A 22,617-nucleotide genomic window follows, 5' to 3' on the forward strand; every position below is an offset into this window, starting at 1 on the left:
CGGCAGAAGTGGATGGAGAAGATCCAGTGGAAGTGGGAAGATTTCACCCCTCCAGCGATCGAAGCCCTCTGCGCTCAGAGGCAAAGCAAACCCTCACCTGAGGGTGGACCCGGCACCGGTGAGCTGACCAACACGGAACCCGGACACAGACCGCTCAGCACGACTGCGTGGAGATGATCCAGCTGAGACGACCCGAACGCACCTTCCAGGCTCCAGTGGCAGGACTCAGGAGGGAGAAAATCGGATCCGGCAGTGACTTCCCAACCACGGAGGCAGAACCCGGGGAGAAGAGGATTATCGCAGTTGACATCGTGGACGAAGAAAAGATGGCACCCGAACCACGAGGCGATGCGCTGAAGACAATGATGGCCACAGCCAGACCACGAGGTGCAGTGCTGATGGAGCAACACATAACACCAAACGGAGAAGCGGATTGAGGTAAAGTAAGCAAGGCTCTCTTAAAGGAGGCCTGCAAGCCACCACAATTAAAGGGACAGTTCCACACAATTAAGCAATGTAACAAGAATTGTGAGGTGGAAACTAAAGGTGTAACGGATTACGTAAAGTGTGTAACTGGCAATGTACAATGTGTAATTGATGGTTTGAACTGTGCATATGCAACCAGTGAGGAAAAGTCGCACGATCGTGATCGGACCCCTAGAGTGTCCATCATAAGTAAGGAAAAGCTGTACACTGCAGGATTCCCACTGCACGCAGCCAATGCAGCGGGCAGACACCCATCGGGTGCACACAGGTCCAGCAAGCTACCCAGTGCTGTAGCCTGCATCCCGGGTACCAGAGTCATGCACCACGAAGTGTGGCCACAAGCAGCCAACGCACACGAGCTACGAAGCAAGCGACCTCAGCAGGGCAAAGGCACCAGTAGTGATACCATGCCCTGGGTCGGCTCCATCTCTCAGGCAACCGATTGCACAAACTGCCACGAGCCTGAAGGAGCAGACTACACTAAGGCCACACCCAGAGATGTAGGGTCACCCACCACTGTTTCCCCAGAGGAAACAAACACCAGCCAGGATCTCAAACCAAGCGATGCTTAGGCCAGCAAGTCAGCGGTCCCCTGCGCACTGCTAGATGACAGCACTTCAGGGAGCAGCTGGGACCCAGGGTGTAAAGAAAGGATGGGGGGGGGTCACAGACATTTGTGAACCTGCCTGACGCTAGGGACCACGGCAACAGCCCTGAGAGCAGGCTACGTGAGCCAACCAGCCTCCCACTGCCAGCACCGAGCACTGAACTGCCACCAGACCGCAATGAAGGCACCCAACAGCTCCGGGACTAGCTTGTTCTTACGCACCGGTCACCGCATCGACAAGACATCTCACGCTCTTGTCGCACTACGGAACCACACACAAAAAAACCCCGCAAAACCCACTTACCTGAACTTGTATGTACATGAATGCCAGGAGCCCCCACCACACCAACGTGGGAGGGGAAATGGAGTGGTCAGGAACACACACACACACACACACACAAACAGCAACCACCTGCACGCTACTGCACCACTACCCACCCAAGGTTGAGCCGGCCACCAGAAATCTACCAGACAGAACCCATACAGAGCTAAGCCCAGAGCAGTTAATGCAGAGGCGATTTGCACTGAGGGTTCAGGGGGGAGTGATGTCATGTATCTTACATGGCCACTGTTGGTACTATATCAAGGTGTGCCACCAGAGGGCACAGCAGTAGGTTACCTGTACAGGTGTGCCTGTCACCAGGTGTGATCCTCACTCTGGAGTTAACTAATAACGGACTAAGGTCACTACAGTTCAAGTACAACACACTGCCTCGTGGAGTCATTGTTAGAGCATCAGGTAACATTCGTGCCACATACAAGGCAGGTAATGACCATCTCAAAGAGAAAGTGCAGCTCTTTCCTCCTGATCTTCAACAGTATCAACATCCTGGGAGTCAGTATTGATCAGAAGCTTAACTGGACCAGTCAATTTGTTGATATAGCCATATCAACAAATTGACTCCAAGAGCAGGGCAGTGGCTAGGCACTCTAATGAAAGGCTTATTTCCTGACCTCTAAAAGTTTCCACCATCTACAAGGCTCACATTAGGTGTGAATTGACACACTCACCATTTACCTAGATGGGAAATGTTGCAACACCACTGAAGAAGCTCAGCACTATCCAGGGTAGAGCAGTCCACTCGATTGGCACCTCTGCCACTGAACTCTGCCTCCTCCACCACCACTGTGGCTGCAGTATGCACTACCTGCAGGATACACTACAGCACCTCCACAAGACAGAAAAGATTGTAGGAACCTCATTACTTCAAAGTTCCCCTCCAAGTCATGCACCATCCTGTCTTGTACATATAGGACCATTTCTCCATTGCAATTGGGTCAATTTCCTGGAATTGCCTATATACCATTGTAGTATAGGGATGGGCAGTAAATGCAGCATTACTGGCATACGGTAACCTGAGCCCCCATCTGCCTTTTCAGGCGGACGTAAAAGATCCCATGTGTCCTGGCCAATATTTATCCCTCAACCAAAATTATTAAAACAGATTATCTGGTCATTATTACAATGTTGCTTGTGGGTCTTTGTGGATGTGTGAATTGGCTGCCATATTTTCTACAACAGCGACTACACTTCAAAATGACTTAATTGGCTGCAAAGCACTTTGGGACATCCAGAGGTCAATAAAGGTGTTATATAAATGCAAGTCTTTCTATCGTACACATCTCTCGAACAAATAAAAAGTTAATGTTTTCTTATCCTGAATTCACCAAGAGGGAAGCATTGTCTCTAGTAAATTTCCTCAATTATTTTAAATACCATTCAATCCACAAGTTTGTGCAGCCTATCCTTTCATTTAATGTATTAAAATATGTACATAGATTACATTTCACCAATTTAATCCCTTGATGAAAAGTTCTGCATTAATATTTACTAATTTTTTAATTTAGGGTTATGCTGTTGGCTGTGGAATGCAGGCAGTCAGGAGTTAATACTGTAATATTCAGCAGATGCCAAAATTGTAAACCTGAAAAACCAGCAAACGCTGAACAGCTTCAAAAAGGCCTACATGTCTTGAAAAAACTCACAATTCAAAAGTGACCCTAAATATAACCCTATAAAGTATGAAATTAAGTGGGGTGTATATTTTAAGTTGCGGGTTTAACCTTCAAAAGACTGAATGACCTGAATGCAGATTTTTGCAGAACTTCCTGTAAGTAGTCCTAAAATTACCTTTTAGTAATCTGAACCCGTGTTCCCTTGTCCTACTCCCACTGTATTCCAGATGAACCTTTTCTTATACCATTTACTATGTTATACAACTCCATAAAATCATCTCTAAGACAGCTCCTTTCCAGGCTGAAAAGTCCAAATCTCTCATCTTCTAACTTGACTTCTGAAACTAGGGATCAGCCTCCAATGTTTGAACTCCTTTGTTTTGTGGCCTCCAGAATCAAGGTGTGGTCTGACCACAGCACTGTACACAATGTCCTGACAATGTAATTTAATGTTCTATCAGCTTTGTTGATTGCTGTTCTGATTGGACTCATAGGTCTTTTTCAAACTCATCTTTAGCTATTTCAACATCATTCATGGTATACACATTTTTCTTTCGTATGTGCAATACTTCACACTTGTCTGCATTAAATTTCATCTGCCTTTGTTCTGTCTACTCATATTTTGTTTAGCTCATTCTGCAATTTTTGGGCTGCCACCTTCAATTCCATTGCCCCTTCATGTTTAGTTTCATCTGCAAATCTGACCACTCTGCGTCAAGTTTCAGTATCCAAGTCTTAACGTAAATTAGAAACAAAAGGGTGGTTTCAATACTGAACCTTGGGGCACCCTACTTCCCACCAACCTTGCTATTACCTCAAACCAGTGTGTGTTATTTTCTACTCTTCAGAAAATTTCATATTCACACCCAAGTTTTGCCCTGAATTCCTACAACTTAAGCTTAATTCATAACTTTTCAGGTTGAACTTTATCAAACGGCTTTTCTATGTCTAAGTACAATACATCATAGAGTTTACAACAGTCAACTTGGGCTGTCTAAAGCTGTGTTGCGTGCAGTTTACTAGGTTATTATTGTACTGGTAATTCTTAAGTTGATTCTTAATACTCAATATCATTGTTACACAGAATTGAAGACCAATGGATCTGTAGTTAACCGTGTCGGTTTGTCACCCTTCTTGAATATGGGTACCCATACATTCGTCATTTTCCAATGAATTGGTATCTCCCCAGCGATCATAGAGTTCTCAATGATAGTCAGTGCCTTGTCGCACTTAGGGATGAATACCACCTCTCCCATGGTATTTAACACTTTTCAACTCATCTAGGTCTTTCGTCTCATTTGTATTTAAGTCGTGAATTTTATCTTGGTAGTTTTTTTTCCTGGAAAAATATTGCTTATTTTTTTTAAAAATTCATTCATGGAATGTGGGCGTTATTGCACATCCCTAATTGCCCTAGAGAAGATGGTGAGCCGCCTTCTTGAACCGCTGCAGTCCGTGTGGTGAAGGTACTCCCAGTGCTTATATCTTCCCTTCGGTGATTCAATTATATTTACTATTACGTGCCCAACCTGAGTTTCAAGCCCAGTGCATCTTTTAATGCCTTCACCTATTCTCTGCCACTCCTCTTTATACAATATTAAAATAATTGTTTACTGTTATTTGTCAATAGAGACTTTTTTTCTAGGTCTCTCAACTTGTTTTTGCATGACCTTGCATTCATTTCAGTGAACCAACTTCTCCTTGGTAATCCTTATTTATTCCCCTTTTGTTTGCTAATCCATGCTTGTTTAGTCTAAGCTTGCTGATCTTTAGTATGTACTAGTCTTGCATACCCAGCATTATTCTTTGAAAAATGTTTCATTAGTTTTCTACTTAAATGTTGTTAAAATATCCCTCTCCAATCCATTTGTTTTAAATCTTCTCATTTCTTTGAATTTAGCCAGTTAAGATTATAAACCTTGCTCATGAGTCCCAGTTCTGGTTAAACTTGATCATTCTCGGGTGAGCTTGAAACAAATAGTTTCACAGTTTTTACACATATCTGCCCAAAAATGTAATGCACTACAATAAAAACATATGTTCACTGGAGATCATTTGGTAATAAAATGCTTAACTTCACTACAATTGGTTTAAGATCAGTCCAGATCAATCAATACCCTATAGCCATTTCAAGTATCATGTTACATTCAACAGCTATTTTCTCAAAATGGGTCAAGATACATCACAGTTCCTTAACATGATAAACTATGCAAGAAAATCCAGTTAAGGAAACACCCAGCAGTGTTTATAACAGATGACTCCTTAGTGCATTTATTACATTGATTTAGATTTACAAATAAGAAATGTTGCAATTGTACTTTTAAACTATAATCAAATAAAACATTAAGTTTCTCCCCACAGACACAACACACAAAACATTTAACAAATTGTACATTTCTTCAGACGTTTGTGGTCCATCTGAAAAGCGTAACTTCACCTCCAAAAAATGTTTGGGGCTGAAATTGGTCTTTGCGTGATGTGCAAAACAGGCTGCCAATTTGTGATCATGTTTTGTGCACCACTCAAGACCAATTTCACCCCCTTTATTTAAAATTTAGTTAAGATGAGTGTACTTGGACAGAAACAATGGCCCAGATTTTACTGTCAAAGTAACAGACTAATGGCGCTAGTCGTTATTTAAGTGTAACTGGTACAGCAACTTCAGGCAAGAAAGATGCGTCGTTAATTCCAATACCCAAAAGTTGCAGTCCGTGTTGTGGCGCTCTGCCGTTAGCTTTGCGAAAACAGCATTTTGCTGTCTGCCTCACCATTAAAATGTAATGAATGATGTGAGGTTGCTGTATATGCACGGTAGATAAAAACTAAACTCGTCACAGAAAGTTAATTTGTCATTACAAATGCAATTACTGTTTTAACACCATGATAACTTAATTACTGCCAATCAACCTCTCTGGTGTTGAAAATTAAGTATTAAAAGTGTGAAGTCACATTCCTTCAGGTATTGAAGATTTTAAAAATGTAAAGTTTAGATTTTTAAAAAAAAAGTATTTTTCCTTTGTCTCTTTCTTTCCTTACTCTTCATTTCTCTTTCTGTAACGGATTTGACCTCGCCCACTCTAATTTACACTTCCTTCTCAGTCGTTCCTGTTTATTTCTCAATCTGATTGGTTAAGGAGACACAGTTGCTTTCCCTGTTCACTCAGGCCCCAGATGCCCCGATTAACTTGCCGTTTGATCCCTGCAACAGCAAAATCTGGGCCATTATTTAAATGCTTTCAATCCCCATTCACAGGCTCGTTGAAAAACAAATTTTATAACATGTACAAGATTTGTAAAGTGGATAAAATATTTAATATGAAATTTGCTATGCATATTTTCACCTTATTAAGGAACAGAATGGAATAAATGCATAATAGGGAGAGCCTTGTGCAAAACCCTGCTCAAACTATAAAATAATCTGACTGAATTTGCACATTTAGTAGTTATGTTCAAAAATAGTCAAATGTGTACTATTCAACACATGTACATAAGTTATTAAATAATAGAGATCTGATTTTTAAAGGACAATACAACTGGAGCTTCTACGTACTAAGATGCTACATGCAAATTATACAGCTTTTCAATTAAAAAAAAAGACAATTCTAAATAAGGTTCATGACAAAGGCCATTGATCATTTCTGTCCAGACAAGTGTGAAAGAGGAAAAACAAAACCTTCTGGTCACACATTCCACTTTGTTTAGCACTTTAGTCCTTTAAAGATGAGTTTTATTTTAAAACACTTAACATTCTGCTGATATAAGAAATGTGATGTGGTACATGGCAGTCTTCATTTCAAAAACAAAGCTCAACAGTTTTGGTCGGTTAAGAACAGCATCCTCCGCTACTCTGTTGGGGTTCGTCGTCTACTATCTGTACACCCCGCCGTGTGCTTGCAGACTGGCCATTGCCATTGCCTTTTGCCCTTTCTTCTGCTAGAGCTGTTTCTATCATTCCTAAATATCAAACAAAAATAAAATTTACTCAATACAAAAGTGAAGAGGCAATGTTAAACCTAAAAAAAAAAATCACTGGTTACAATATGGTCTACAGTTTTGGCATCTTGCTTTAGAAAATATATGAAAGCCATGGAGAAGGTGCAGAAGTGATTCACGAAGATAATACTAAGCATATAAGACCTTGGTTATGAGGAGAGACGAGAAAAAAAAAACAGGGCCCTTTCATTAGCACAAGTTAAGAGGATATCAGATACAGGTGTTCAAAATGGAGAGAGCTTTTGATCAGATAAATTATGAAAAACAATGGCCTGTAATTTGCGGTCAGTGGTGAAGCTACGGAGCTCGTAGCAAACCTTGAAGAAACCTGCTCACAAGGATCTTGTGATCTCTGGAGAGACATCTGACGTTCAATACGTGCAACTGATTGTAGCACAGTGTAATGCGAATCCCCAGTGAAGAGCTGCGGTGACAGCAACAAGCTAAACAGCCAATCACATTGAACAATTCTCAGACAGCAACCAGGAAATGAAAAATGAAAAACAACTTGAAAAAAATGTTAGAATACGAAATAAAGATTGGGACTTTCACATGGGGATAAGGTAGAAGCTGAAATATCATTAACTTTAAAAAAAATAAATAATTTTTTTGTTATAATGGTGAAATGTGACACTCCACAAATAAAAAAAAAAGTTTTGCAGATCCAGAACAGTTGTTTAGCAGTCAATACACTGTTAAACCCCCCAGTTACACATATTCAAAACAAGGCTCAACATTTAATGGGGGTATTTAACAGCAATATTAGCATGGTAAAGCTCAACTTTTCATTTCCACTGATTGCCGACTGGGGGTGGAGGGGAGGGGGGGGGGGGGGGGGGTGGGTGGGAGGCGAGTCCACAGCACAGCCCGTATCGGAGCAGTGAATAACTGACCGCAACTTCAGGATTTATGATAAGAAATAGGAACAGGAGTAGGCAGTTTGTCCCCTCGAGCCTGCTCCACCATTTAATAAGATCATGGCTGATCTGATCATGGACTCAGCTCCACTTCCTTGCCCGCTCCCCATAATCCTTTATTCCCTTATCGCTCAAAAATCTGTTTATCCCCGCCTTAAATATATTCAATGACCCAGCCCCCACAGCTCTCTGGGGTAGAGAATTCCGTAGATTTACAACCCATGGAGAGAAGAATTTCCTCCTCATGAGTTTTAAATGGGCGGCCCCTTATTCTGAGACTATATCCCCTAGTTTTAGTTTCCCCTATGAGTGGAAATATCCTCTCTGCATCCACCTTGTCGAGCCCCCTCATTATCATATGTTTTGATAAGATCACCTCTCATTCTTCTGAACTCCAAAGTGTATCGGCCCAACCTACTCAACTCATCTTCATAACTCAACCCCCTCACCTCCGGAATCAACCTAATGAACCTTCCCTGAACAGCCTCCAATGCAAATATATCCTTCCTTAAATACGGAGATCAAAACTGTATGTGGTACTCCAGGTGTGGCCTCACCAATACCCTGTACAGTTGTAGCAGGACTTGTATGCTTTTATACTCTATCCCCCTTGCAATAAAGGCCAACATTCCATTTGCCTTCCTGACTACCTGCAGACTAACTTTGTGTTTCATGCACAAGGACCCCCAGGTCCCTGTGCTGCATTTTGCAATTTTTCTCAATTTAAATTGTAATTTGCTTTTCTATTATTTCTGCAAAGTGGATAACCTCACATTTTCCCACATTATACTCCATCTGCCAAATGTTTGCCCACTCACTTAGCCTGTCTATATCCCTTTGCAGATTTTTTGTGTCCTCCTCACAATTTGCTTTCCCACCCATCTTTGTATCATCAGCAAACTTGGCTACATTACACTTGGTCCCTTCATCCAAGTCATTAATATAGATTGTAAATAGTGGAGGACCCAGCACCGATCCCTGCAGCACCTCACTAGTCACTGTTTGCCAACCGGAAAATTACCCATTTATCCTGACTATTTTCTGCCAATCCTCTATCCATGCGAAAATATTACCCCCAACCCAGTGAACTTTTATCTTGTGTAGTAACCTTTTGTGTGGCACCTTATCAAATGCCTTCTGGAAATCCAAATACACCACCACCGGTTCCCCTTTATCCACCCTGCTCGTTACATCCTCAAAGAACTCCAGCAAATTTGTTAAACATAATTTCCCTTTCAAAAAACCATGCTGACTGCTTGATTGAATTATGCTTTTCCAAATGTCCCACTACTGCTTCCTTAATAATAGACTCCAGCATTTTCCCCAACGACAGATGTTAGGCTAACTGGTCTATAATTTCCTGCTTTGTGTCTGCCTCCTTTTTTTAAAAATAGGTGCGTTACATTTGCTGTTTTCCAATTCACTGGGGCCGCCCCAGAATCCAGGGAATTTTGGTAGATTACAACAAATAAGAACATAAGAAATAGGAGCAGAAGTAGGCCATACAGCCCTTCGAGCCTGCTCCATCATTTAATATGATCATGGCTGATCTGATCATGGACTCAGGTCCACTTCCCGATCCGCTCCCCATAACCCCTTATTCCCTTCTCTGCAGCCACTTCTCTTAAGACTCTAGGATGCAAGCCATCAGGTCCAGGGACTTGTCCACCTTTGGTCCCATTATTTTAGAGTACTACTTCATTAGTGATAGTGATTGCATTAAGTTCCTCCCCCCTTGTTTATCCATTATTGGGATGTTTTTAGTCTCTTCTACCGTGAAGACTGATACAAAATATTTGTTCAACATCTCTGCCATTTCCCTGCTCTCCATTATTAATTCTCCAGTCTCATCCTCTAGGGAACCAACAGTTACTTTAGCCACTCTTTTCCTTTTTAGATACCTGTAGAAACTCTTACTATCCATTTTTATATTTCGTGCTAGTTTACTTTCATAATCTATCTTCCCTCGCTATAATTTTTTTTTTTTTTTAAGTCTTTCTTTGCTGGCTTTTAAAAGTTTCCCAATCCTCTGGCCTCCCACTAGTCTTGGTCACATTGTATGCCCTTGTTTTCAATTTGATACCATCCCTTATTTCCTTAGTTACCCATGGATGGTTATCCCTTCTCACAGTCTTTCCTTCTCATTGGGATATATTTTTATTGCGAGTTATGAAATATCTCCTTAAATGTCTGCTACTGCTCATAACCGTCGCATACTTTAATCTATTGTCCACTTTAGCCAACTCTGCCCTCATACCTTTGAAGTTTCCTTTATTTAAGCTTAGGACCCTGGATTGAGACCAACTTTCTCACCCTACAACTGAATTTGAAATTCAACCATATTATGGTCACTCATTCCTAGAGGATCCTTTTACTGCGAGATCATTGATTAATCCTGTCTCATTACACAGTACCAGATCTAAGATAGCCTGCTCCCTGGTTGGTTCCACAACGTACTGTTTAAGGAAACTATCCCGGATACACGATGAACTCTTCAAGTCTACCCTGGCCAATTTGCTTTGTCCAATCAATATGAAGGTTAAAATCACCCATGATTATTGTCGTTCCTTTATTACAAGCCTCCATTATTTCTTGATTTATACTCCGTCCAACAGTGTAGCTACTGTTAGGGGGCCTATAGACTACACCCACCAGTGACTTTTTCCTCCATCAAAACTGATTCAGCATCTTGATCCTCTGAGCCAGTATCATTTCCCACTAACGCACTGATCTCATCTTTGATGAACAGTGTTACCCCACCTCCTTTTCCTTTCTGTCTGTCCTTCTGAATTGTCAAATACCCCTGAATATTTAGTTCCCAGTCCTGGTCACCTTGCAACCACATCTCTAATGGTTATCAGATCCTACCCATTTGTGCCATCAACTCATCTATTTTGTTACGAATGCTACGTGCATTCTGATAAAGAACTTTTAAATTTGCTTTTTTACCATTATTTCCTGCTTTGACCCCATTTTCTGATTCACCTTTATGTTTATACATTCTGTCCCTTCCTGGCACGCTCTGGTTTTCATTTCCCCCAGTGCTACCCTGCTCTATTGCCTTCTCCTTATTTTTTGACTTTTAATATTTTCGCTCACCTGAATCCTCCCCCACCCCCCCACTAATTAGTTTAAAACAGCCCTTGTTATTTGATTTGCCAGGACCCTAGTCCCAGCATGATAAAAATGGAACAGCTCCCTCTTGCCCCAGTGTCCCACGAACCAAAACCCATTTCTCCCGCACCAATCTTTGAGCCACATGTTTAACTCTCTGATCTTATTTACCCTATGCAAATTTGCTCGTGGCTCGTGTAGTAATCCAGAGATGATTACCTTTGTGTTCTGCTTTTTAATTTGGCCCCTAGCTGCTGATACTCTCAGCAGAACCTCTTTCTTTGTCCTATCTATGTCGTTGGTACCTATGTGGACCACGACAACTGGATCTTCCCCCTCCCACTCCAAGTTCCTCTCCATCCCCAAGGAGATGTCCTTAACTCTGGCACCGAGCATTTACGCGTTTAGATGCACATACGCTAAATCCCAACGGTAGTCAGTTTCAGAGGGGTACTAAACAGACTGTTCTCCATTATTACCCACCGCAAAATCTGGACCAAAAGGTCTATAACCCGGGGGCATAAATTTACCACCAAAAGAATGAACAGTGGTTAGGAGAATATATATTTTAATTTTGCACAATTATGAAAGTGATGGAAGCAGAATCCATATTAGCTTTTAAGAGGGAAGTGAATGAATACATGAAAAAGAAAAATCTAAAAGGGCAGCAGTGGAACGGAGCTGAGTGGATTGAAGAGCAAAGTTCGCAGACTGAAAACATTTCATGGAAACAAGCTGTCAAAATTTCTTAAGTATGTGTGAGAAATTTGTTACTATCTTTGAAAGGGGTTGCAACCATTCAAAATTTCTCTATAGCAATAAAATCTGAAACTAAAGCTACGCCTCTTTAAAAAAGACTAGTTACATTTCTGCACCAAAATTAACAATCCAATTAAATTTATTTCAAGAATTCCACTTCATATTTGAATTCTTGGAGATGACACATGGGGGAAAAAAGTTAATTTGGAATGTTGACGAATCCTTTATTACTTACAACAATTAAATCGAATTTTAACATTTTTATCAAACTTTTGACATCCACTACATCATGTCAAGTAAGTAAACAGCAAAATTTCACCCACTTTTACAAAGATCAAGGAACAGTTCTTCAATTCCCTTGTTCAGCTTGGCTGATGTATGAAAGTGTTTTGCTCCAACTGATTCAGCGTACCTGTACAAATAAAAGTCAGTTGAGGTCAAAATATTTTCTTTAAATGAAAGTCCCAAAAAAAGGGAGATTATGTAATACGATCAGTGTGATTAAAGGAATAATAGAATTTATTGTGCACTTACACCTCTGCCTCCTCAACCGATACATGCCGATCCTTTTCCAGGTCTAATTTATTACCTGTTTAAAAAAAAAAATCACAAAAACAGATCAGTATCCTAGATGTAATGATTTCCAAGCAGTTATAACACACAAAGGGCCCATTATTCTCTAAAATCATGGCCAAAGATCAAATTCTGTTTAATGCATAGTATTCTGGGATTTCTACCATTCCATAATTCCATTAGTTTCTCAGTGAAAACCAAAAACCAGTGGCCTTACTTATTAATCAAATATCTGGAGTATAGCAACCATGTATATTTATATAACTAAACGTCCAGATACTTGCATATTTTTCCTAGAAATGAAATGGAGACAATGCAGATGTTTCGGAAGTTCAATAACCATAAAGCTATTTGAAGCTTCCAACAATCTTGGCTCATTCTTAAACCAGTTGCGTAAGAATTCAAATTTTCAGAATTGAAAACAGTGATTAACAGATGCAGTATGGTAGATTAGGTTATTTGTACCAATGCAGCATTTCCCAGATGAATCGACAGACCTTTGCATTTGTCCCATCGTGTCTGTGCCGGCTTTTTGCAAGAACTAATCCCACTGCTTTGCTCTCTCCCCAGAGCTCAATATTTTCTACTGCTTCAAATATTTATCCGCTTTTCCCTTAAAAGATGCAATGGTCTCCACCTCAAACATTATCTGTGGCAGAGCATTCCATGTTCCTACAATCCTCTATGTGAAGAGATTTTTGAAAACCTCTCTCCTCACTCTTTGTGACAATTTTAAACTGATGACTCCTCGTCACCTCCCCAACCAGAGGAAATAGTCTTTTCCTATTGATCCCATCAAAACCCTTCATCACTTTTAAAATATATTAAATCTTCTCTTGGCAACATGCAATTAGTATTGTTGATCTCGCCACGATAAAATGCACAAAAGCAGTCGGGGAGAGAAGTAAGCTTTTGGTTTGCATCGGCAACATGTCTGGATATTAAATTGCACCTTACTGCTCCACAGCACACCCAACAAGTTGTGCTACTGCCTGCTACTTTCATTTTAAAATTGCAAAGAAACGATCCACGCATTTGGACTATGGCAGTTATTGCATGGTATCATTTCCCAAATTGGACAGTTAGACAGGATAATTTATAAATCAACAGGGAATTTAAATAGTAAAATTCTTTGGTATTTGAGCCAAGGTATGACTGAATGCTACAAAGAGCACAACTGGAAACTACTGCAGTCCATTTACAGCTATCCTTATTAAGACACAGAATATTACCTTATTGTGCTCGTGTGTCTGATGCATCACCTTAAATCACTCCATAGTATACCACAGTTTCAAACAAGTTTTAGCGGAATTTTGTACAAAACAGACACACTGAGGAGATATTGTTGGAGGGCTGATAACCATCTTATGATTTAGATGAAGTTCATAAACTGAACTTTGTTTCTATAGCTTTCAAAATCCAAATCTCATGATCATGTTAGAATTCCAACACTTGGGCATTAGTCACACACATTGATAATTTGGAACTCATGACAGTTGGCATTGTTTTACAATGTTAAATTATATTAACTGCAACAAATTACTGGAAAAATAAAGGGCAGAACTGTCTTATCTTTGATAAATAGAAAACAAGTTACCACGTCTCCAATCCAAAGTAAAAAAAAAACTAGCTCCCGACTACCATTTTTCGAATTTTGCTTACTTTTGCAATCATGCATAGCAGTTAGAAGATTGCAACTCTCAATAGGTTAAGTTACTTAAAATGTTAATCCCAAGGATTAATAAAGTTTAAAAGAACAGCTTCACTAGTTTAATCACCTTTAAAAAAAATACCCCAAAAAGGAGTCACAGAAAGATGACCCAACTACAATATCAAATTATTTTTAACCTCAACTCCACTTCAGATCCATCACCACTATCCAACCAAGTTTCAGGCATATCTATAAAACTCGTCTGGATAATAGTTTTCAGTTGGAAATTAAGCCAAATTGGGAAAACAAGGCTTTTACTTGCACTTGAAATATTGTGTGAGAAATACTAGCAGTGCCGGAGATGTTAGCTTGGTAACCATAACTATTTTCAATTTTATGTGGCATAAATATCCAAGACAGCTAATTTTTCTGTCTGTGTGTGATTATTTTTTGATAAGCTTATTAAACTATTGAAGATACTTCTTTCTTTATCCTCATGACTAACATTATAAGCAACTTGTGACTTATAACAAGGTGGATGAATGGTATAGAAGGTTGCACTATTGTCTGGACAGTGTACTCGATATGGCTTTTTCACTCTTTGGTAGGTTAATAAAGCGAAAAAGGCATTCGACAGGAAAGACTTCTTCTGTACAGTATCTGCAGCAAGATCATAAATGCATATATTAAAATATATTTTCAATTTCACTCCAAATACCACACAGAAGAAATTGTCTCCTGCAGTGTTTTAAAATAGAAAATTTATTTAAGAAGTTCACAAAAAGATATTTCTTTAAAATAAAACGGAGAATCTTTTATCCTTTTCTTCGCTTAAATACCCCAGGATAATCTCATCCTCATGTATTCTTAAAAGACCAAGCATATAACTCAAAGGCCAGCCTCCTGTTCAGAGCTAGCAGCTTCACATCATTTCCAAGTTTGGACAATGAGATGCATCATTTTGAGGGCATCAAGCAACCTTATTACTCCATTAACAGCATGACCAGTAAGTGTCTTTAAAAAAAAATGAAGAAGTGAAAAATATACATGGAAATTCAGGATAAGATCCAGGCAACTAGAAGTAGTATTTTTTCTCTGGGGGTGGGGTGATTTGGAGGGGAGAAAGGTTTAAAATCAAAAACATTAAAGCTTAACCCTGCAATGGTGCAGCTCACGTTACCGCAATCAGATAAGTCTGCTGAAATTTCTATAATGAACCATGTAAAAAGTCAATGCAGCGTCAAGTTAAATTTTAAAATCATCTGCTAGAAACTGTGTAGAGCCCACAGCATTTTAATGCATTTGTTAATTTGAGAGCCTAATTCAAACTCATTGGGCTGAATCTTAACTCCGAAAAACAGGTGGGTTGGGTCAGGTCAGAGGTTAAAATTTTTTAAATCTGGAACAGGAACCCCAGCCACCTTAAACCTGTCCCTGTTTTAACAGAGGGTCGGGTGACCAATCTGCTCGCAGGAGGCAGGTTGGTCATTTCAATATTTGAACGTGGCTGTGTCTTCATTCTAATAATTGTATTTTTAAACCACAGGCGGCCAGGTTTCCCAGGCCTCGGGAAACATGGCAGGTGAAGGGAGGCGAGAATGGCTGAATCCACAAGTTAAGTGTCTTTACAGTACTGCTTGGGGACCAGGAGCGTCTCCTCCAAACCCGTTAAAGCCCCTGGCAATCGGAACCCCCCCCACTCCCCATCAACCTCTCCAACCCCCCTAGATCTACTTGCTCTCAGTCCAGCTCAGCTGCGGCCTTGTGCTGTAGGAGTTCCCGCCTGACAGGCTATCAGGCTAACTGTGGGCGGGAAACCTACAGAAAAAAAAATTAAAGATGTCATTTGGGGGAAAACCCGTACTTCCGGGTTTCCCGACTTCAAATCAGCCCGTCCCCGGCATGGAACGCGCCTCCAAGCTGAAATCCAGGGCATTATTTCATAGTGGCTTCAAACTCTGCATCAATATTATTCAACCCAAGAACAAAAGCATATTATCTAGAAACAATAAATGTCAATCATTTATTTTCTGACAGAGAAAATGGACACTTACCTACTATACATAAAGAAATATCATTTCCTAACATTTTCCGTAATTCTTTCACCCAATTTTTCACCTAAGGTCAAAGCATCACATTTTGTAAATATCAGTATGCAGTTTTAGCATCCAGTATACATATTTCAGCATGCATTTTTCTTTTTAAAATGGACACTTCCATCCATTCTTTCTTAAAAAGGAAATTATAGGCTGTTTCAGAATAGTCTTAGTATGAAGAAAAGACTTTGTTTTTAAGTTTGTAGTTCCCTTTGCTGAGCTTTTAATTTGTATGCAAAGCAATCATCCAATCAGGTTTCTCACAAAATTCTTGGCAGATCCTGGAAAGGGAGATAGGGGGCGGGGGGGGGGGGGGGGGGGGAAGAGAGAACTTAAGAATCCCACATCTTTCAAATGCAAGAGAGAAAAATTCAATTGGCTAAACAATTTGTGGATTGTTTTGCCCATTTCTAGAGTACAACCATGGGACAAAGGGATAAGAAAACTATTTTAACCTTCAGAGATCAAAGATTAGCAGATTTACTGTAACTTTTAAAATCAAAACATACTTCTGATAGTTTTTGCAATATTATTTTCCCAACTCTGTTCTTTTTTATTGGTAATTCAGTTATGCTAGATGCTGTTCATACAATAGCTTCTAGTGACATTGTTGTGGCCACTTAACAGACACTATATAAATCAACGAATAGACACGAGCCATCCTTTGGTAGCGGGCTGTGAAGGGATGCCCAAGAAGCTATTTTAATTGTGCAAGAAAAGTGTTTTATGGACTGAATGCTTGGGGAATGTCCTCATTTTCTTTTCATTCTGGGTCTGCCAAGATCACATTAGCTGATTTACACACTTCACAAGTTAGAACTAACAAGGCCTACAGATTTTCAAAAATTAAAGCAAAACATTACATTTCATAATAATCTCGATTTGGTGATAATTATATTTGTATAAATATAGAAAGTTGTGGAACTATGCAGCTTTAAGTCTCAATTGTATCTTTGAGCATGAATGCTTCACGATCTCACCTTCTGAAATGAGTCTTCATCTGTGATATCATACACTAATATGGCTCCATTGGAATCTCTGTAATAAATTGGACCCAAAGCATGGAACCTCTCCTGACCAGCTGTATCCTTGTTTAGAACACAAAGGTTTGTTTTCAGTATCAGTATTCATTCCAAACTAGTACAACTTACAACAACGTGTATTTACGTGGTGCCTTTAATATAAAAAGTTCCAAGCTGCTTCACAGATGGGCATAATAAAAATGGATGCCAAGTCAGGAAGTCAAGAGGTTAGGAGCAGTAACAGAAGGCAAGGTCAAAGTAATGGGTTTTGAGGAGGCTTATAAAAGTGGAGATATGCAGAGAGTTCCAATTAGTATGACAAAGGCAACTGAAGGCACCGCTACCAATGGTGGGCGGAATTTTTAACATGTTGGGAGTATGGGAGCCAGTGTAGATCAGTAGGAGAAAGGACAGATACAGCAGAACTTTAGACTGGTTGGAGTTTACGGATGGTGGAGGATGGGAGGTTAGCAGGGAAAACATTATCGGCATCAAGGTTGGAGTTGACAAAGGCATGTATAAGGGTTTGAGCTGAGGTAGAGGAAAGGAATGCATGGTTCTGAAAATAGAAATATGCCATCTTGGTGAAATTCAACTCAGATTGAACATAAGATTCTAAACTGTCTAGTCCAACAAGAGAGTAGGCTGGGAGAGGTGGGGTGGAGTGGAGTTAATGAAAAAGGAAAGCCAAAGATGATGATTTTGGTCTTCCGGATGTTGAGTTGGCAGAACCGAGACTCACTAGGCCTTGATTTCGGAAAGCAGTCAGTCAGATAGTGCAGTGGCAACCACAGGGTCAAAAGAAATGGAGGAGAAGTACAGCTGGGAAGCTTCAATGCCAAAGCTACTGTGCCTAGATAATATTGCCAAGGGACAGGATGGGGAGGCCAAGGACAGATCTTTGGAGGACCCTAGAGATGAATGTTTGGGGAAAGAAAGAGAAGCCATTGTTGGAGATGCACCGACTGTGTTCAGATAGGTGGGAATGGAACCATACAAGGGCTCAATCAGATCTACACTCAAAATAAATATTAATGAATTCCTTCTCAAATAGCTTTCAGCAAAAAGGAATAATAGTGGTTATGCAGTCACAACCAAAACAAAACCATTACATTCGGACATCAAAAAAGTTTGAGATGAAGGTAGAAGAAATTAACTTACACATTACATTCAACTCTTAGAAAATTATAAATATACTTAACTAATGCAATGTTTCTATGGGTTCATTTATGCTAGCATTACGGAGAAGCAGTTCCGCTTTGCACTGATGCTGCAGTTATAGTATAGATTCAGTCTGAATTTTGAGTAAAAGTCCAATATGACACCAGAATGAAGTGGAGTGAGACTCGCTAGGAGGAGAGCGTCTCACTCCTCTTCACTGGGATTACTTCATGCTTAACACTTCATTTACATTATTCAAGTTTAGCGTTGGTGCAAAGCAGAAATGATTTCGCACCAACACTAAACTTGTAGTGTCAATGTAGCTTAGATTAACTTAGTCAGAAACACTTAACAAATTTGAGTACTTACCCAAATTGCAATATTCACTCTTTTGCCTCCAATATTCAGTTTTTTGGTTAAGAATGATGCCTAAAAATGGACAAAGACAGCTTGTGAAATGACAAATTAAAGACTTTTGTTGCAGAAACTATTACACAAAGGGAGCCAAGGAAAACAAAACAAAGAAAACAAAAACAGAACAATGTTTAACTAAAACAAAGTTTTAGTTTTGGCACATTTAGTAGGCACATTTGATGTTCCAGGATGTGCAGTCTTTAAAAATGAACCGAATGGAATTGAAAACTTCCCCCGATTCACTAACAGCAAAATAGCTTAGCTCAGAGAAAAAATAAATCACTGCAAAGAAACAAAACTGGCTTTGGAGTGGGGCCAGTTGAAGCGCTGACGGGCTCTTTTCAAGGATGTCTAAGAATCAACCAAAGAACTTCACTCATAAACATAGAAACATAGAAGCATAGAAAATAGATGCAGGAGTAGGCCATTCGGCCCTTTGAGCCTGCACCGCCATTCAATAAGATCATGGCTAATCATTCCCTCAGTACCCCTTTCCTGCTTTCTCTCCAAGTTAGATCTTCACTGGCAAAACTATTCAGTCCTCAAGTACAGAATGGAGTAGCTGCCACGCCCAAAAGGGTTAGCAGCTGCTAAATGTATTGTTATATGTGGAGTGCAGAATTAGATTTAGCATCTTCTAGTCGAGGCCAATAGGGACTACGATCCGTTTTTTTCTAATATTAGGATCGCATAAAATTAATTCTGGTCTCTGACCTAGTATATGATGTGCAATAGAAAGATCAGTTAATTGTGCTTGCTGACTTACACTGGCTCCCGGTCGAGCAAATCCTCGATTTTAAAATTCTCATCCTGGTTTTCAAGTCCCTCCATGGTCTCGCCCCTCCCCACCTCTAACTTCGTCAACACTACAACCCTCCAAGATCCCTGCACTCCTTCAATTCTGACCGCTTGTATACTCCTGATTTTTATCATTCCACTATTGGCAGGTATGCCTTTAGCTGCCTCGGCCCCAAGCTTTGGAATTTCTCCCAAAACCTCTCCACTTCTCTACCTCTCTCTTCTTCAAGACACTAAACCTACCTCTTTGACCAAGCTTTCGATCACCTGTTCTAATATCTCTCTTTAAAAAATGTGTTCATAGTATGTAGGCTTCACTGCCAAAGCCAGCATTTATTGCCCATGTGGCTCAGTATCAAATGTTGTCTGATAACACTCCTATGATGTTGGGACGTTTTAAAACGTGAAAAGCACCATATAAATGCAGATTGTTGTTGTTGATTGTACTCTAGCTCATGAAAAGAGTTATGCACATGCAGCCTGGAGGTGGCTTCAAACTTCTTGGCTTCAGAGTGCTTGGTAAGAAGGTTGTTAATATGACTTTAGACTACAGGCAATGCATATTCAAAACTCTTTTGCATCCATGTGAAAGTGGTATAACAGCAATTAAATTACCTTCAATTTCTCTAAGCACAAGAAAATATAAATTGGAAACCATTAGCTTAGGTGCACTAAAAGTGCGACAAATTTCTAATCAATTAATTAATGCGATTAAGTCAACCGGTAAGAGCAGGAATTTATGTATATTTATTTCTTCTGCACAACTCTATTAAAACATATCAATTTAAAAAGAGTTTTAATCTTAAACTGCACAACTGACAAAGGCATTGGCCAAAGTACAAGTCATTACCAACAGAAAACAGGAAGTTTTATTTTTAGTATCAAATGTAAATGATCGAGTAAACAGATTGCGAGAACAGGTTGCATCTTCCAATTTAAATTATAGCGAAGATAACAGCAACATTCAAAGCAAGTGCCTAAAATAAAGATTTATGCTACAGATTCAAAAATACAAGAAATTATTTACCAATTTCTGCCTGCCACTTTTGTATGTACTAGCTGTCTTTCTAGACTGTAATAGTTCTGAAACAATCATTTGCAGAATCAAATTTGTTGCGTAATAATGTTTTGAACAGATGTTGAGATATTTATTTAAAATAACCAGTACCCTGTATTCCAGAAAATACAAGCATGTGTTTATTTGGACAACTCAGTATTATTTTCACTTTCATCCTTGAATATTACTCAAAGATTTTAAGTCATTTCAAATTACAACTGTAATGCATACTCCATAGAACATGAGCAGTTAAAGAAAAGCTAGATGATTACAAAATCCCATGACCAAAACCCAACTGTCATGTGAAATATACTTAATCTCATTACCAAAAATGATGCAAGGAAGGACGCGTAACTTCTTCAGAGATTAGTGCCATGATAACACGTTCCAAGATCAAACTTTCTCACCCACCCCCCAAAAAAAGCAATAGATGTGGAAGTCTCGGTTTGAATGATTCATTGATGCTGAATTGTAACACATCTTTGAAAGCGGTCTTGTACGCACGATCCATACATTCAAATACAATAAAAGGCATCATTTGTATATTAGTTGGGATATTTTGAGATTGAGAGAACAGCTCTGAAACAAAACGTGGCATCCCTCAATGACCAAATTTAATACAATTATAACCTGTGCCTCAAATTCTAGTGCGAGAACAGATCATTTGACATGGGTGTGCTTGTTGAAAAGAACTATAAAAAGGACCCCTTTCTTAGAAAGGGGCACGAAATATTGCTCTTCCCACCCCTTCCCTCCTCCAAGTCAGTGGTTATTATACTTTGAACCACTGTTCTCTCACAAAAGGTATTCTGATGAAGGAAAGACAAATATTTGTACGTCTTTAATGGAACACGGGCGGGCACACAACGAGCGTACAATTAGTCAGCATTGAAATATATCCGTCTGTGTGTATCGAGATGAAATTAAAGCTCATTGTCACAGGTCGACACTTGGCAGTAGGCCTTCCCTCGTCAGAAAGATTCAGTTCCTCTTTATCGAGGCAACGATCCAAACCAAGAGGGAGGGGAAATGGAAACTTAAGTCGGAGAAAAGGCTAGATGACGAACCTGAAGCGTGGTGATGTGCTTGTCGTTGAATTTGTTCTCACAGTATCTCAGCACCAGCGATGTCTTTCCCACGCAGCCTTCCCCTAGCAGGACAACTTTAAACGAGTAGGTTTTACCGCCTCCGACGCTCGCCATGGTCGTCAGTTGTCACCGAGAAATTCAGCCCCAGCAAATCTCAGACAGAATCACATGAGCGCGGGGGGGGAGGGGAGGGGGAATGTGAGCAGCCACCGGCTCCAGAGTCCGCCAGTAACAGTAAACAAGCTGCCCGCTTGTCTAATGGCGTCTCCTTCCTCCTGCGTCACCCCTCCAGGGAACATGGGATGATTGACAGGCCGGGGAGGGGAGGGGCGGTGGGCAGGCGGACGCTGCAAGCCACCGGAAGTGCACAAACAAGGAAACATGCAATTGCAGTGTACATTGCCACTAAGATATCCCACCAAGAATGCAATTATGTTTAAGCACTGAGCATAACAAAGATTTCACATGTGAGCTTTCATTTTCAATCCAAAAAGATAATTCCCTCAATTTGATAAAAGACTTGGATTTATATGGCGCCTTTCACGACTACCAGACGTCTCAAAGAGCTTTACAGCCAATGAAGTACCTTTTGGAGTGTAGTCATTCTTGTAATGACACCCAACAAAACTCCGCTGGCCGTGTCCTAACTCGCACCAAGTCCCGTTCACTCATCACCCTTGTGTTCGTCGACCTACATCGGCTCCTCGTGAAGCAAAGCCTTTGATTTTAAAATTCCCATCCTTGTTTTCAAATCCCTCCACGGCCTCGCTCCTCCCGATCTCTCTAATCTCTTCCAGCCCTTCAACTGTCCAAGATCACTGCTCTCCTTCGATTCTGGCCGCTGGCGCATCCCTGATTGTAATTGCTCCACCATTGACGGTCACATCTTCAGCTGCCTCTAAACCTCTCCACCTCTCTCCTCCTT

At 40.2% G+C, this 22,617-nt stretch overlaps 1 protein-coding gene across 1 annotated transcript; it reads right to left on the reverse strand.

The window, feature by feature from the left end:
- Nucleotides 1-5,291: 5,291 nt before the first annotated feature.
- On the reverse strand, nt 5,292-21,986 carry LOC139280629 (ras-related protein Rab-21). Its single transcript, XM_070900201.1, has 7 exons — nt 21,672-21,986; nt 18,705-18,764; nt 17,133-17,240; nt 16,111-16,174; nt 12,367-12,421; nt 12,156-12,244; nt 5,292-7,003 (listed from the first exon to the last, which is right to left on the reverse strand). The coding sequence occupies exons 1-7, from the start codon at nt 21,804-21,806 to the stop codon at nt 6,873-6,875; spliced, it is 642 nt and encodes a 213-aa protein (XP_070756302.1). The 5' UTR covers nt 21,807-21,986; the 3' UTR covers nt 5,292-6,872.
- Nucleotides 21,987-22,617: the final 631 nt, after the last annotated feature.

This window comes from Pristiophorus japonicus, chromosome 15, assembly GCF_044704955.1.
Source record: "Pristiophorus japonicus isolate sPriJap1 chromosome 15, sPriJap1.hap1, whole genome shotgun sequence".
In the NCBI taxonomy this organism is placed as follows: Eukaryota; Metazoa; Chordata; class Chondrichthyes; family Pristiophoridae; genus Pristiophorus; species Pristiophorus japonicus.

Excerpts from the sequence above, each read along its gene's own strand:
- LOC139280629 (XM_070900201.1), bottom strand. The coding sequence starts at position 21,806 with ATGGCGAGCGTCGGAGGCGGTAAAACCTACTCGTTTAAAGTTGTCCTG. Across the intron at positions 18,765-21,671 it reads AGCACATCACCACGCTTCAG|GCATCATTCTTAACCAAAAA; the intron begins GTTCGTCATCTA and ends GTCCATTTTTAG. Across the intron at positions 17,241-18,704 it reads GAGTGAATATTGCAATTTGG|GATACAGCTGGTCAGGAGAG; the intron begins GTAAGTACTCAA and ends GTTCTAAACAAG.